At 31.8% G+C, this 17376-nt stretch overlaps 4 protein-coding genes and 3 pseudogenes across 4 annotated transcripts; 3 read left to right on the forward strand and 4 right to left on the reverse strand.

Annotated features, from left to right (window-relative positions):
* Positions 1-173: 173 nt before the first annotated feature.
* On the reverse strand, positions 174-983 carry LOC128394842 (cuticle protein 14-like; annotated as a pseudogene).
* Positions 984-3128: 2145 nt separating this feature from the next.
* On the forward strand, positions 3129-4661 carry LOC128394817 (DNA-directed RNA polymerase II subunit GRINL1A-like). Its single transcript, XM_053355183.1, has 4 exons — positions 3129-3285; positions 3390-3534; positions 3729-3885; positions 3948-4661. The coding sequence occupies exons 2-4, from the start codon at positions 3410-3412 to the stop codon at positions 4521-4523; spliced, it is 858 nt and encodes a 285-aa protein (XP_053211158.1). The 5' UTR covers positions 3129-3285; positions 3390-3409; the 3' UTR covers positions 4524-4661.
* Positions 4662-4712: 51 nt separating this feature from the next.
* On the reverse strand, positions 4713-7506 carry LOC128394843 (prosaposin-like). The gene is made up of 2 exons (XM_053355212.1): positions 7354-7506; positions 4713-5555 (listed from the first exon to the last, which is right to left on the reverse strand). The coding sequence occupies exons 1-2, from the start codon at positions 7504-7506 to the stop codon at positions 4713-4715; spliced, it is 996 nt and encodes a 331-aa protein (XP_053211187.1).
* A 720-nt stretch (positions 7507-8226) lies between these two features.
* On the reverse strand, positions 8227-11278 carry LOC128394802 (uncharacterized; annotated as a pseudogene).
* A 144-nt stretch (positions 11279-11422) lies between these two features.
* On the forward strand, positions 11423-12736 carry LOC128394845 (UPF0669 protein C6orf120 homolog). Its single transcript, XM_053355213.1, is given in 5 exon segments — positions 11423-11835; positions 11838-12005; positions 12008-12264; positions 12414-12424; positions 12508-12736. Coding segments are annotated over 5 exon segments (804 nt in total). The 5' UTR covers positions 11423-11696.
* An 865-nt stretch (positions 12737-13601) lies between these two features.
* LOC128394856 (DNA-binding protein RFXANK-like) lies at positions 13602-14676 on the forward strand. The gene is made up of 3 exons (XM_053355228.1): positions 13602-14006; positions 14148-14495; positions 14617-14676. Exons 1-3 carry the CDS (start codon positions 13902-13904, stop codon positions 14674-14676), a joined length of 513 nt encoding a protein of 170 aa, XP_053211203.1. The 5' UTR covers positions 13602-13901.
* Positions 14677-15283: 607 nt separating this feature from the next.
* Positions 15284-17194, reverse strand: LOC128394813 (alpha-1,6-mannosyl-glycoprotein 2-beta-N-acetylglucosaminyltransferase-like; annotated as a pseudogene).
* Between the last annotated feature and the right edge of the window lie 182 nt (positions 17195-17376).

The following is a 17376-nucleotide window of genomic DNA, read 5'->3' on the forward strand; positions in this document are numbered from 1 at the left end:
AATTAATCAATTCAATTCTTTCTTCTCTTTTCATCTTGGGAGAAATGTTGAAAAAACTTCGTTGAATGAATTACCTTTAACTCGTTTGAACCTTTTGTGTCTTTTAGATTTTGTAAATATGAATGAAACTTTGAATCGATTTGGACTGATGGAAACAGAAAAGTTGTAGAGACTTGTGATCTAAATGTAATTTTATTGTAAATGTTGATCAATTAACTTACAGAGATCATGATAATGATGCTTTTGCTAAAGATAATGAGAAAGTTTAGAAATTAGAATAAATAAAATATACATTGTGGCGCTTTTAGAAGAAGGAGATTGACAATAATTAGAGTTTCGAAGGAGAAGAAGAGATTATTAGGAAAGAAGCTTAGTTTTTGGCCCAATTGTCGTGTTTGTTTTGTTGTTTCCATGAATCTTTATTATTCCAAGAATCTTTGTTATTCCATGAATCGTGATTCTGTCCGTGGTATGGACCATGTTGGTATTGGTTTTGATATTGGTTTCGGTGTTGGTTGTAATTGTTGTATTGGTTTGGGTATTGGTTTCCATTGTTCCATGAGCCAACATGATGACGACCATCATGATTGTAACCATCATGGTGATTGTAATGGTTTCCCTTGTTTCCTGAGATAATATTAGTGTAACTGTGACCAGAAGGATCAGCACCATTGTAAATGGCATCAGCAGAGTCGATTGAGTCAACAGATGGTTCGTTTGAGTCAATTTAACTCGGAATCCACTTTTATCGGCAATATAGTTAACAGTTCGGTGACGACCATCAGCAAGTTTAAGTCCATATGAACCGTGGACATTACCCCAACCATCACCAGATTCTTGTCGGTAGTTGGATGATCCCCAAGGATCATTGATATCATAACAAATTGTATTTTCCACTCATCTTGGTTTCGATAAATTTTACTCTGACCTCCGTCACCGTGATTTGTAGCACTAATTGTTGTAGAAATGGCAACAAGAGCAAAGAAAGAATAGCAACCAATTGATTCATTTTGTAATAGAAAAGTTTTAAATGTTTTCGTTTAGTTGTTTTGTTGTTGTTTTCGTTATTGGTTTGGACAGTTGAATGATAATTTCTCGAAACTTCTTTCGTTTTATATAGTAGACGAAAAGTGAAAATATCAATTTTAGAATATCTAAAATACTAATCAGTGAGAATAAGGAACGAGTAGGACACAAAAAAACGGTAATTAAGATAAAATCGAGTAGAAAAAGCGGAAAAAGTTCATCTTGATAATTTTCAATGTAAGAGTGAGTTGATTTGGTAGCAAATTCTTTTCCCTTATGGTCAAAAATCAACATCAAAATTTATCGTTTTCGTGAAAGTTCAATTTATGCTGAGGAATCACAATTATTAATTTTGATATTTATAATTATCCCGCTAGTGCGATTATCTTGTTGGTAAAGGCTCTAAACATCTATTAATATTAATTTAAGCCAGAAATAAAATTTTTTATTTGGTCAAGTGAATAAAAGTTAAAGGGCTAAATAAGGGTCAAAGGACCAGAATTCATCTGAATTAACTCTGTCAACTATACTCTGATAAATTTAGCTGGGTGGATGGGATCCACAGGTGGAGATGAACATTTGAGCCAAATTGAAATTAGAATTGAAACAAAACTAATTGATTAAGAATTTTATTTTATTCAAATTGTTAATATCAACAAATTAACTAGAAAAGTTAATTTTATTTGGCTCAAATGTTTATGCACAAATTCAGTAGAAGTGAAACTTGGTTGCTTGGTACAAGTTTTCGAAGCATTAGAAAATTATCAAAATGAACTTTTTCCGCCTTTTCTACTCGATTTTATCTTAATTACCGTTTTTTTTTTGTGTCCTACTCGTTCCTTATTCTCACTCGATTAGTATTTTAGATATTCTAAAATTGATATTTTCACTTTTCGTCTACTATATAAAACGAAAGAAGTTTGAGAAATTATCATTCAACTGTCCAAACCAATAACGAAAACAACAACAACAAAACAACTAAACGAAAACATTTAAAACTTTTCTATAAAAATGAATCAATTGGCTATTATTTTCTTTGCTCTTGTTGCCATTTCTACAACAATTAGTGCTACAAATCACGGTGACGGAGGTCAGAGTAAATTTATCGAAACCAAGATGTGAGTGGAAAATACAATTTTGTTATGATATCAATGATCCTTGGGATCATCCAACTACCGACAAGAATCTGGTGATGGTTGGGGTAATGTCCACGGTTCATATGGACTTAAACTTGCCGATGGTCGTCACCGAACTGTTAACTATATTGCCGATAAAAGTGGATTCCGAGTTAAATTGACTCAAACGAACCATCTGTTGACTCAATCGACTCTGCTGATGCCATTTACAATGGTGCTGATCCTTCTGGTCACAGTTACACTAATATTATCTCAGGAAACAAGGAACCATTACAATCACCATGATGGTTACAATCATGATGGTCGTCATCATGTTGGCTCATGGAACAATGGAAACCAATACCCAAACCAATACAACAATTACAACCAACACCGAAACCAATATCAAACCAATACCAACATGGTCCATACCACGGACAGAATCACGATTCATGGAATAAAGATTCTTGAATAATAAAGATTCATGGAAACAACAAAACAAACACGACAATTGGGCCAAAACTAAGACTTTCCTAATAATCTCTTCTTCTCCTTCGAAACTCTAATTATTGTCAATCTCTCTTCTAAAAGCGCCACAATGTATATTTTATTTATTCTAATTTCTAAACTTCTCATTATCTTTAGCAAAAGCATCATTATCATGATCTCAAGTTAATTGATCAACATTTAATAAAATTACATTTAGATCACAAGTCTCTTTTCTTGCCTACCTAAAATTGTCCATCAAACGTAGCTTCATCTCTAATCTGAATCACTCGATTCCCTTACCTAAGATATTTATTTTTGTTCTAAATCAATTCTAAAGTAAATTCGATCGATTCAGTCTAAAAATTTAAAATTGAAAGCAGAATATCTTTCATTCTCTTCCCGATCGTCTTAAAAAACAACAGTCGATATTTTCAATCGAATTGATTAATTTTAACCCTTTCAAATCGCCCGCTCTTCCAAAAAGCTAAATAATTTTGGGAAATTGACATTAACTGTTTTGTTTTCATTTTCCTCTAAATTTTTAATTTAATTGTCCTGTTTTCGTGAAAATTTAATGTTTTACTCGCAATTAATTGTCATTTTCATCTTTAACCTCTTCAATCTTTTAAATTGCGGTTTCTATTTCTGTCCACAGGTGAGTGTTTCTTTTGTTGTTACATGTGATTCAAATGTTTGCTTGTTGTTACTTCATCATTATGGTTTATAATTTGTTGATGTACTTGATTGTTACTTTTCAAGTGGTTTGATTTACTGTTAAAATGTATGGATATTTAACTAAACCGGGGATAACATTCAATGATACAAAGACAAGTGATCTAAGTAAATTGTCAATAATTGAACTCAAAGATATCTTGGAAAGACAGGATAAGCTTTTGAGTAACGGGTAAGGTTTTATTTCAATTAATACTTTTTGTATCTACTGTATTGAGATGATGACAATTAAACAGATTTTGTGATTCATTTATGGTCATCGTAAAACTCACAGAACTAAATAACTGGTTTAGTTGTCAGTCATTTCGTACACTAGCAAATGATTGATACCGAATTAAACAAGATTCATTTTTCATCTTGGAACAGAAAATTCATCAACTCTCTTCCGGATAAAGGAAAGAAAATCAAAGATTATCAACAAAAAGTTCTAGAAAAACTGAAATCAAAGGAGCTCGTTGAACAGACAACCTCAATTCTTGCCAAGCTAAACCTTAACCAAAAGGTTGATCTTCAACATCCTATGGTAAGGAATCGCTCTAGAAATTTGTTAATCTCACTGGATTAAAATATTAATCAATTTTCTAGGCCTCTGGTTCCGGAATTGTTACAAAATCTAATGTCGATCCTTATGCTCAAGTCTTAAGTCAAGCTCTTGATGAGACATTACCCAAATCCAAAGTGACCAAATTTATGCCAAAAAAAAGTAAAGATGAACTTAAAAAGGAAACAATCAAATTAACAACACCAGAATTACTGAAGATTACCAAGGATTCCGAATCAAATACTCTGGAATCAACCACAGGTCAATCAGTTTCGATGGACATAAAGCCAAATGTCTTGCAAACGACTACAAATCAATTAAACAAAAGCAGAGCTGAAAAAATCGTTGAAAAATACAAAGACACGGGTTTAGTTTATGGGCCGAGGGAAATTCAGTTACAAGAATTGTCAGTCGATGAATCGTTGGCCTTAAGTAAAAATCAAATCGAAAAAGAAAAACAAGTGAACATTATTCGAAGAGTTGAAAGAACAATCAAATTCTATGAGAATATTGACCAAGGGGACATTTCCGATGAAAGTGACCACCACCACGGGGAAAGCGACGGAGATGCTGATGATGATGATAAAGGAACCACAATTGTTTTCAAATACATGAAATAAGAATCAACCAAAAACTTTTTATATCCCAAATATTTATTTTTTCTTACAAATTTATCAATACATATTTTAAATCAATGATTAATTGTAATCATAGAAATTATTTCTTTTGGTAAATAAATATACTTAGATGCTTTAAATTGTTAGAACTTTGGTTTATTCAAAATGAAAGTTTCTCATACGATCTCTTCGTTAAAGGTCACATAGCCCGAAGATTTTTGTACACAAATAAGCTGAACTTGTTTTGGAAATTAATTCAGAAATATCAGAATCAAATAGATTTCTCATAAACCTGATACAGAACAAATAACTTTGATATTTAGAACAAGTATTTTTTAAAGTTTCACTTAACGAGGTTGCGTAGCTTTTGACCATATCAGAGACTCCGGCCACTGATTTCTTACAACTGTCACAGTCGACGGACGACAAAATTGTAGGGTCAGTCAGGTTCAGTTGAGTCAGCCGACTGGTCAGATTTTCCTCGTGTTCACACACACCGATTTTGTGACAGGCCACATCGACACTAGTGTTGGTTTGGATCAACTCGGTCAAGTAACTGGTATAAGTGTCAACGTACTTGTAACAAATTTTACGATTCGATTTAGGTAACTTGGTATCGCAAACTTTGTCCAGAGCAGATTTGATATCAGCATTAGGCTGATTCTTGATCACTTTGTATACAAGTTTTAGCACTTGTTTACATAGGAAACAATCCGGTTCGTCTTTATTAATTGCTGATCTTACAACGTTAAGTTTACTGGTCACCGGTAGTGGACAAGCACGGAAGTTCTTACAGGTATTTCGTGGGAAACCAATACCACCAATTATATCGTTGTAAATATTATTAACGGAGTCAATGTAATGAGTGCAAACACCTCCTGGTGTCGTGTACTGATCACAGGCACTTCGTAACTTGGGAATATGATCTGATTGAGCTCCAAGAGCGCTCTCCCGTATTGAAGAAACGGCAGCAACACAATCGTCGCAAAGATCAGTTTTAGTATTGAAAAGTAATGGTGATTGTGATTCGAAACACTTACAAGTTGATGAAAGTAAAACAACAAATAAAATGGTTGGAAAGTTAATCATTATTTGAATAAATTGTTGTTGATTGTTACACAGAGAAATACAATTAACTTGTTTGTGGTCTAAGCATTGGCTTATTTTTGATTGGAAGTAAATTGTTACTAAATGTATTTATAAGTCGGTTTGGATTCTTGATAACAATCAACATTTCTAAGAGATATTTACAAACAATTTGTTTAAATTCTCAATCAATCATCGAATCTGATAATCAACAATTAGAAAAACACTTTTATTGAAACATAACAAAGGGAATGAAACTATAATTAGTTAATCTAATCACTATCTGATTTTGTCAAACATTCCAATTTGCAAAAAGGTTGTTCCTTTTATCATTGATTAACAATTAAGTGAAAATCAATACAATTACCAGGACTAATTAACCAAGGTATTTATTGATTCAATTCTAATCATATTTCCTCGAATGACAATTTGATTGTTATTGAGTTTATGTTAATCTGATTGTTCAAAATGTTCTCATCTGTCCCTAAGAAAGTTAATCAATTTAATCCCATTATTAGATTCAATTGTATTAGTTTGGAAAGGAATTTTCTGAATTAGTAGATGGTAATCAATAACCACTGAAATTAGAGTTTCACTTAATTGTCCCAATAATCAATTTTGATCAGTGTTGATATTTAACTTGTCGTTGTATTTGCAAATAATTAAAACGGCATTCGGTTGATTTCAGACAAAAAAGGCAAATTAAATTATCTTAACTTAAATTGTGATAAGAACTAGAAAAATTGAATTAAATCGTCGTAAATTGTATTAATAATACTGTTGATAAGATTGTCAAGAAATGATTATATTCTTTTCACTTTTACAATTTCCTCCTTAATCATAATCAATATTCAATTGGTCGATTGCAATTATGAAAAGCCTTTTATCTGTAATGAACGTTTCAATCTTCATTATTGAAGCACTGACCACTGATTTTTAATCAAAACCAATCATCTCTATTAAAATAAACCCAATACATTAATTAGATTTTTGTTATTCTGGTTAAGACAAAAGAATTTGTTGTTCTTTTGTAATAGGAAGTTTTTTCGATAAAAATGCTACGATCAATGGAGTAGTTTCAAAAGTTTTCGTTCTATTGGTTAACTCGATAATATTAGATCCATAACGATCAGTTCGTTGACAATAAGGATCAAAGTAAAAGTGGCCAAGAATTTTTGAGTTACTATCAATGAGATGGTAAATTTTTCACGTAAACTTTATTGACACTGGATCAACTTGCTCGATTAATTGATTAATCCAATCAACCATTTCAATAATAATTTCAATAATCGAGTATCAAATAAAGGTAAATACAGTCAAAGATGCTTTGAAAGTTCAATTATTAATAATAAATTTATTCAATTTTCATTAGAGCTGACAAAATTTCCATTAGTTTTTTTCTCGAGCAGCTCGATCTCTTAGGGACATAGTCCAAAGATTGTTTTACAGAAATAGTCTGAACTTGTTTTCGAAATTAATTCAGTAATATCGGAATCAAATAGATCTCTCATATACTTTTGACATAATAAATAATTGTGAGTGTAATCACGACAAGTATATTTTAAAGTTTTCTTTAGCGAGGTTGCATATCTTTTGACCTTAAGACCGATCCATTGAATCACTGCAATTATCACATTTATCAGATAGAAACACTGATGGTGTGTTATTCAGAGCCATTTGGGGCGATGGGCGATGAGATTTACTTTATTAAACTCATTGACTTTTGATTGCTGAATATCAAGTTTACTGGTCTTCGGTTGTGGACAAGCATGAAAGTGTTAGTACAAGTACTTCGTGGTTTCATTTTGGCCTCTAGATCGTCATAAATCTTAACAATGGAGTCAATATAATTGCAAACCCCACTCGGTGTTGTATATTTGTTACAGCCACGTCGTAACATGGGAATATGCCTGATCGCGCCGTGTCGATATCATTTTGAATTGAAGTAAGATCACCAAACAATCGTCGCAACGATATTTTATCAACACATTTTTAGTATTGAAAAGTAATGATGATTGTGATTCGAAACACTTACAAGTTGATGAAAGTAAAACAACAAATAAAATGGTTGGAAAGTTAATCATTATTAGAATAAATTGTTGTTGATTGTTATACAGAGAAATACAATTAACTTGTCAAAGAATTAGCTTATATTTGCTTCTGAGTTAATTGTACAAGTCTATTTTATTTGGAATGCTCGCTTATTAAAAACAATCGATTGATAATATTTGATCAGATTTATTAACAATTTACTAAAATACCTTTAAATCAAGATATTCTATCATTAGTCGATGATTAAATACCTTAATTATTATGAAACAAAAGGAATGAAATAGTTAATTTTCTTTCAGCTATCTGATTAGATACAATTTTCTGATTTGAATATCATCATGATGAACTGAATCAATTCAGAAAACAAATGATGAGGATCAACTAGGGATAAGAAAGGGTGGTTACTGTTATCACTGATTAATATTCAATCGGTCGATTGCAATTAAATTGAATCTTCATCTCACTATCACAATTTAGGTAAGATAATTTACCATTTTAACTGTGGTTAATTTTGGTTGAAAGGATAATTGTGGTCTGATGTTTTAAATCAAGAGATGAGCAATTTACATTTACAAATTTGACCACTGATCTTTAATCAACATTAATCATGTTTCTTGATTTGAAGTTAAAAATAACATACATAATACACATTAATATACTAATAGATTAGCCAAAGTTTTACAAATAAAATTTAACAAACTATAATCAGTGTCTGTTAATTAGATAATCAGATTTTTGTTATTGTTAAATTTTGTACAAAGAAAAAGTTTCATTCATTTTAAATTAGCTGATGAACTGATTAATTCACAATCTATTAATTTTGTTTCCATGAAGACTAGTCAGTTTTATGATTGTGTGATTCGCTTTGCTGTTAAATCATGTAATTCTATAAGTGGTGCTAATGATGGATCGCGACCACGAAATTCACGGAATAGTTCAGCACTTAAAAGAGATGAATTGGTTGAGAGAATAGTGTTTCTTAAATGTTTGCCCACTTCCTTTAGTCCGCCATTGGCTTCACCCTCCAAGAAAGCCGCACAAATGTCAGAAGCGATCATCTAAATGGAAAATATCAAAAGTTGAGATTAAAATTGAAATCAATCAATCAAATAACTAAAATAACGGTGAAATAATTTCTCAATTCCACTGACCTGAGACCAAATTTTCGAGTAATAACCGGCAGCACCATCATTTGAAACGATTTCATTAAAAGACAAAGGGTAAGCATATTCCTTGGGTAGTTCAAACTTCGTCATGTATTTCCGCCATACTTGTAATATCTCTCCAGAATTCAGTGTTAGTGTACAATATCAAAAGCCGACAAGAAGATATCATTGGTTAATCCAATACTCTCGAAAGATAAAATATCTGAAAACAAAACAGAAAATAATCGTTAGAAAGACTAATAGGCCAAAATTAATAATCTTTGCGTCTTACATTCTTTGAGAAGATTATGAGTTTGCTCAGGTAAAGGTTCACCATTTGTTATATTGGCACACAAAGTTGCACCGCTTTTAGATTGTGAAGTCCATACAATAGTAACGCGTCCAAGTGAATCTAATCGGTCTTTGGGCAGGTTGTAAATTGTGGACAGTTCGAAGTAATTGTGTTGTGACGTTATTATTGTTAGAATACGACCAATCTGTCATGTGAGAAGAAAACAATTAGTATAAAATCATTGGTTTCACAGGGAAGATGAAAGTACTAACCATGGATAGAAAACTTAAATATTCTGGATAAGACAAAAGAATTTGTTGTTCTTTTGTAATAGGGTTTTTCGATAAAATGCTACGACCAATGGAGTAGTTTCAAAAGTTTTCGTTCTATTGGTTAACTCGATAATATTAGATCCATAACGGTCGGCTCGTTGACAATAAGGATCAAAGTAAAAGTGGCCCAGAATTTTTGAGTTACTATCAACGAGACGGTAAAATTTCACGTGTGGACTCCAAACTTGACATTTGTTTGAATCAACTTGCTCGATTTTAATGTCGAACATATTTTCAACTAATTGAAACGTCCCAGAAATCACTTTGTCCAATGGGAAGTAACGGATACATCGATTTTAGAACCAAACCTTCTGTTTATCGATATTCTCTTGAGGTATGGCAGATCCCATAGATCCAATTGGCCGATCATTTTTCTCCCCTTTTCAGCGTTAATGTCTTCTAAGTCTTGATTATATTTTTCACTAATTCTTTCATTGATTGAGTTTAACATCTTGCTAACCACTTCCACTGATCCAGCCATTTTACGAGAGATCACCATTTCAGCGTGATTAACGTAGCCCAATACGTTGGCCAATTTATGTCGGTGATCTCTTGTTTTCAAATTCCACCGAGTTGTTTACCGAATCTCGTTGCTGGGGCTTAGAATTGTAAGCAACCCAAACTTTTCGTCTGGTTGATTTATCTGGACAAAAGGTCATGAAAATTTCGTACGCCGTTGGATGCAATGGTAGCTTGATCCCCGTTTTATTGTACACTTTAGTAACGAAACTTTCAGGTAAGGCTTTGATTATGTTTTCATCGGTTATCAGAACAGCTTCCTTGTTGATACAATTATTCACATTGGAAATAAAAGTGCTGACATGTTTTTGAATACTCATGTAATGTTCATTCACAACTTCTTGAGATGAAAGATCTAAATGGAAGCCGTAAAGTTTTCCATCGACCGGTAAAACTGACCAAGTTGACGTAATTCATCAAAACTATTTGTACCTTTTGTTGATTCTATTATTTCACAAGCTGTATGATAAGTTAATGGATTAAAACGATTAACTCATGCTTCAAATACGAGTGATACATATCATCCAAGACTCCATATTTGTAATCGTTTGGATAAGCATGAGTCAAAACATGAGCAAGGCTAAGGTTGTATCTCATTGGTACAAGAGCAAAATCAATTTTTTCCATGATTTGTCGAGATGAAAATCTATCAGCACCTAAAAGATAAATAAGAAAGAATTAATCAAAACATCATTACAATACATACAATGGATATTGAAAGAAAACCTGAAATCATACTGATGAAGAAAATGAAAGTCAACAAGAAACAATTGATTACCACTTATGGAATAGAATAGCTAAATGAAATACCTGAGATTAATTCTTCCAAAATTGCGTCAAATTGAGTGACATTTTTAAGAAATGCACGTAAAGATAAAATTGGAGTTATGTCATTAAATTGGATCATTTGTTGTTCACCTTTCGGCATAACTAATGCCGGATTATCAGCAGGTCCATCAGGTAATATCTCAGGAACACTGAACAGTAACAATAACAAATATAGACAGAGAAAACAAGTAACAAGTGTTAATCACCACAAAGTCAAGAATACATTGAGATTGGAAACAATTAAATTGATTACTTACTAAACAACCTGAACCTTAAGGTTTTTTGCTCTTGAGGAATCAGATTGCCAGAACCAAGAATAGTTTCTAGTAGATGAATTAAAGATGAATTTTATTCTGTTGGAAACAAAAGGTATCGACCTGTTATAAAGAGAGATAATCATGTTAATCTTTGCAAAAAAAAGTTACAATTTAAACAAGAAAAATAAAGGAAAATAAATAGACAATAATTAGCTAATTGAATTGAATTAAATGTAAACAGTAAATGAAAGGAAAGATTAACTCTCATGCCTTTGCGGTGAGAATAGGAACAACATATGGAGCTATTTTTCGAGCAGAATTTTTCTCTACAATTTTTCTTGTTACAATTTTGGAACAACAACTTTAAGATGAATCAATTAGATAATCCTTTAATTATCGTTATTTTGTTTATCATCACATGTCTCATCATCTAAATCTCTGCTAATTGTTACCATTATTCTCGAGTATTGTGAATTCTTTCCCTGTCTTTGGTTATATTTACGCTTCTATGGTCGCTTTAGTTGTTTCATTTTCTAAATTTTTTTCTCCTTCGGTTTTCATCAACTGTTTTTGTCTTGGATTTTTTTAATTACTACTCTTGATTTGATTATTATTATATTTTCATTTTGTTCTTTCCTTTCCTCTTCTTTGAAATTTACATTGAAATGCTTCTTTTCTCACTGATCATTACTCTAGCATACTGGTCGTCTATTTGTAATGGTTACCAGATTGTCTCTGGTAAAGATCTTGTTTATGCCTCAAATTACAGTTATTATGTTTATAAATCAACTAATAGATTAAGAGTAATTTAACAACTTTAAAAGGTGATGCTGATCTCTATATAGCAAAGGACCGAGTAAAACCTACCACTGAATTGGAAACTCATCAATTACAAAGTGTCTCATGTGGTATTGATATTGTCGATATTCCTGACAATTTTAGTCCTGAATTTACTATCGGTGTTTATGGTCATCCGTCTTTGATTATTCAGTTTATCAATTGGATATTGTGAGTTACACCGAAGAGGAAGACATAAGTGCCCATGAGAATGGTTCAGTTGATCTAAAAGATAAGGCTGAGATTTATCGATTAATCCAGTTGATTGAAGAAGGTGCATTTAGTGAGGAATCAAGGAACCGGGTAAAGATGGAGAAGATCCTGATGATGAAAGTGATAATGAAAAGAGACTCTATTCACAGCCCTTTACACTATTTATTGGACTTTATTTTGATTGTAATCGATTTATTATCTTAATAACATCAACATCACCAATCACTGAAAAACTTAATAGTGAATCAGTGCTCATCCTTAAAATGGTTTCGATTTTCATCTCTACTCTACGCTTACTAAATTTTTCTCAATTCTCTGGATTTTTTACAAAGTGTCTCATGTGGTATTGATATTGTCGATATTCCTGACAATTTTAGTCCTGAATTTACTATCGGTGTTTATGGTCATCCGTCTTTGATTATTCAGTTTATCAATTGGATATTGTGAGTTACACCAAGAGGAAGACATAAGTGCCCATGAGAATGGTTCAGTTGATCTAAAAGATAAGGCTGAGATTTATCGATTAATCCAGTTGATTGAAGAAGGTGCATTTAGTGAGGAATCAAGGAAACCGGGTAAAGATGGAGAAGATCCTGATGATGAAAGTGATAATGAAAAGAGACTCTATTCACAGCCCTTTTACACTATTTATTGACTTTATTTTGATTGTAATCGATTTATTATCTTAATAACATCAACATCACCAATCACTCAAAACTTAATAGTGAATCAGTGCTCATCCTTAAAATGGTTTCGATTTTCATCTCTACTCTACGCTTACTAAATTTTTCTCAATTCTGGATTTTTCCTTCTCTTAATCTTAATTGATTACAAGTTCCACATTTACAGTGATACAATCAATTTTCACCATTGGAACCTTCACTTTGCTCTACATTCAAGTCTACACGAGCTGTTGATAAACAAACAAATCGAGAATCGAATCGATTTTTTTTTTCGCTAGCCTGTCTTCCTAATGTATCCAGAGACAAGGAGATTCATTGAATTCGGAAAATGATCTTCCTCCACCTGAAAGAGTGAATTGTTGAAAGACATTAATTGTTCATCTTATTGAGACAAAAGATATTAAATCTATCAAACAGATGAATATATTAAGTGATGAAAACAAACTGTGCCTTAATTAAATCCAAATCAATTTCTTTTTCTTTGATTTTCTAATGCAAAACAAAAGTTCCAATCAAAAAATGGAATAATTTTCTCACTGTGATCATCACTTTTCGGTCCTGAACAACTTAACAGTCAAAATTTTCTCTCTCTCTCATCAGAATAACAATACAATAATATTAATAATAACAATATTTTGTTACGATTTCAAAATAATCAGCAAACAAAATTCCGATGAAATAATCTTTCTAGATGAGATATTGTTAAATTTTCCTTTACAAAATTTGTAACCATATTTCAAGAATAAACCTTTAGCATATAAACTATAAATTTTTCTATTGGTGAACATAATTAATCCGCAACAATTAATTCCAACTGATTTGAATTGCGAACTCAAATTATCAACCAAAAGTGCGCCATCTAATGTTTACTTTTTTTCGTAAATGTAAACAAACATTTGACTCTCAATTTTTTTGCTTCAACAATCAACATCCAAATAGTAAAACCTTTCAACTCAATGGATTAGTTAATCATTAATCTAATTGATGAAACTATCCCCTTACTTATGGAGAATAAGTGAATCTAAAAAATCAATCGATTAGTTAATAATTTAATCTACTCTGTGAATTGTCTTGAAAGTAATCGACTCGATTGACAAGGTTCACTTTGTTTTTCATTTAGTCTTTTGATTGATCATCATGGAAGATCGTAGTGGGAAACAGCAATCAACTAATAACAATAGTTACCAGATGAAATTTCTTAAATTAAACAGAGATGGAAGAAGTGCTTTTACTCCTTACAGGGTGAGTTTAATTTCCATTTGGATTCATAAGCGATGGGTTGGATATTCTGTTAACGTTGTAACTAATTTTGTCTTTTTTTGTTTTGTTTTGTTTGTTTATTTTTTTTTCGCATTTGTTTTCTCCTTGAAAATGTCCCTTCAGCCTTCAACTATATTGACGAACCTGCAACGGGGAAACATTAAGACCCAAAGTATTCGTGAAATACCAGAGAGAACCGTGTTTGAATTAGCTGCTCAAGGGGAACTTTACCTTCATCACCTTGACGCTGGCGGAGTTGATCAGGTCGATGAAAATGGTTTCACCGTTGTTGATTTGGCTGCAGGTTATGGACAATTAACTACCGTCAAAATGTTAATCGCTGGAGGTGCTAATCCAAAGGTTAGAGGTAAAAATGGAGAATCAGCTCTTTCCTTTGCAGCAACTAATGGACATGTTCATGTGCTTCGTTATTTAATTGCTAGAGATGTCAACGTAAATGAATATGATGAGGTTTGTATAGATTATCATTGTTATCAATTAGCTAACAGAGGGAACAAAAAATTCAATCCCAAAACCTGTTGAGCCTCAAATTGAATCATTGATTGTTAATTGTTGTCATTTGATGATTCAGGAAGGAAACACAGCTCTGATGTATATAATAATCATACTTTGTGTGTTCACGAATTGTTGAAGGCAAAGCTGATTTAACAATACAAAATTGTAATTTAGAGACAGCATTTAGCATTGCGGTGATGAGAAAATCTAAACAAAAGTAACAGATTAATTACTCTTGTTCATTTAATCTGATTGGAACTTTTTTTCTTTTTCTCTGATTAATCCAGTCCAGATAATTCTCGAACGTCATGTTTTAAATTTATTCTCCGAGATCTGAAATGACCTAGAATATTTTAAATTCACCTCTAATATAATCTTAATCTGAGTTTCTCATGAATAGGTTTGTAGTGTAGTGGTAATCGTTTGCTTCACACGCAAAGGTCCCCGGTTCGAACCCGGGCAATCCTAATGTTTTGCTTCATTTCGAAAATTAATTTAAATTGATTCGTTTTCAAGTTCAACATTTCAATCAATTAACTTTTATATGATTCGGATTAAAACACACATTTCGAGGATGTTGATTGCTTTTGTACGGTTGTTCAGATGATCTTGGTTAACCTTTGGATATTTGATTGGAAATCATTTGATTGGACTAGTTTTTTTTGCTTCTCCATTTCTTGAATCTTTAGGGCACCAGAATGATTTTTGTTGAACTTAATTAATTTATGGAATGATGGAAAAGTTATTGGTCAAATATTGGCTTATTTAAATGGTTCCATTTTCTCGGGATGAACAACTTGTTGGAGACATAAAATTTGATCTCGAATATCAGCCCAACCTCCGTTTACTTTGGGCATTTTGAAATTTTTCTATTTGATTTTGCAAGAATCAATTGACTAGGAATAAGTATTTAATTGCTGCTTTCAGGGTTTGCTGTACTTTGAAATTAGTTTATTCTTTGAGCAGTCAACTTTTTATGGTGAACTCCGCATTCTCCAACATGGAAAACTCTGTTTTAGATAGAAACGAGGAGAGAATATTAATTAGATTCAATTGAAAAGTGAGATGAGAGACTCACCGGGAGTCGATAAAGTCATCAAAGGTTTTGTCAAACATTTTCGCTTATATGTTGTAAAGACCAATCCCAATTGTAGTCATCGTATGTACAAAAGTGCTTAGAACATGATCTTATTTGATTCCAAACATCTCGAAGTAAAACAAAGCCCATATTATGCTGACTCGAAACCCATCGATTAATATCAATTTATTTCCATTGGAAGCATAATTAAAATCTTTTAAGCTCCAAGAGTATAAAGGTTAACATCTAGATTATTTCTACAATCAAAAGTAATTAGATTAGTAAGTAAATTAATTGCAAGTTACTTAACAGTTACATACTTGATTTTGTAAGCGATCATTGAACATGAATAATAAATCTGGTGAAACATAATGATCTTCCTCGAGAAAGATGAAAGGTCCATTGTGATTCTTTGTAGCATTTAATTTGTCGAAAATTGTATTCATCTGGAATTAGAGTTTAATCAAAGGTTGATTAAACAAATCGTACATAAAAATGATCGAAATACTCTAATATTTACCTAAATAATGTTTTCGTTTGGTGTAAACAGCTTCTCTGTAATGTCCATAGGTATCAGGATGCTCTGAATTTTGACACTTCATGGCCATGGCTCTAATCGATAACCATAATGATAGAGTTAATTGAGATGATTGATTGATTGATTAAATGGTGCATTCAAATGATCACTTACTTTTGTTGATTTATATCTCTAGGACAATCTTTGGGATCTGTTCCGGGAAACTCATTAGGATAAGCTTGGATGGAAAATGGATAAAACAGTTGAATAACCTGGATAAAATAATCAATTAATTTAAACATGTTAATATCAAGTAATTAGCAAATCACAGGAAGAATAGGAAAACTTACTTTACAAAAATTAATTGATTGAATGATTGTGTTGATAGTTGGATTATAAACGTCATGAGTGAATATAATCAAGCTTTGGTCGATACCTTCAACAGATTCCAATGAATTAATCAGAGCTCGAAGATATTCAACACGATCATGAACCTGTATAACAATTACAGGATCATCACTTCCTATTGAATCATATTTATCAATATTGAAGATAATCTCATGTTTATTTGTAGAGTTGATTAAGGTTCGTAAAGCCTTTGGTGATAATGAGTTGACTTGAGGTGAATTTAAAAAGGTTTGATCATGTTGGTAATCATAATCTGAAGATGATTTCTCTTCACCAATAGTAGTAGTATTGATAGTATTAGGTCATTTTGTGAACAACATAAGTAACCAGTAGAAAACAAGGAATTAATTTGATCAACATAGGCCATCGCCTTTTCTGTAATGAACGACAGGTCAACATGAGCCAATATTTTCTGAATAACAAAACGTAGATGAAAAACAAAACAAAACAATAACGTTAAGTAAAACAATACAACCAATTTAACAATTCCAATAGTTATCAGATAAAATAACAGATGCTTCTCATAATAGAGAATCATTTTATCTCTAATTACTCACCTTATTGATCTGAACAACATTCATTAACAAACAATTAATACCAAAGCACTTAATGTATTGACAGATATTGGAAAACAAAATGATCTGGGAAAAGGAAAACAATAAAATGGTTGACATACTAGAGGATTAAAGACATTTAAAAAGGCTAACAGGTAGACCAGTAGGTAAGAGTTAAAATAGAATCGGAAAATAGTACAAAATATAATTACTAATTGCAACAATTAATTGATTACGGAAAAGATTTGTAAACATTTTAACAAAAAAGCGAAGACAAAA

The sequence above is a fragment of the Panonychus citri genome, unplaced genomic scaffold (assembly GCF_014898815.1).
Source record: "Panonychus citri isolate SS breed McGregor unplaced genomic scaffold, ASM1489881v1 Contig00140, whole genome shotgun sequence".
NCBI classification, from domain to species: domain Eukaryota; kingdom Metazoa; phylum Arthropoda; class Arachnida; order Trombidiformes; family Tetranychidae; genus Panonychus; species Panonychus citri.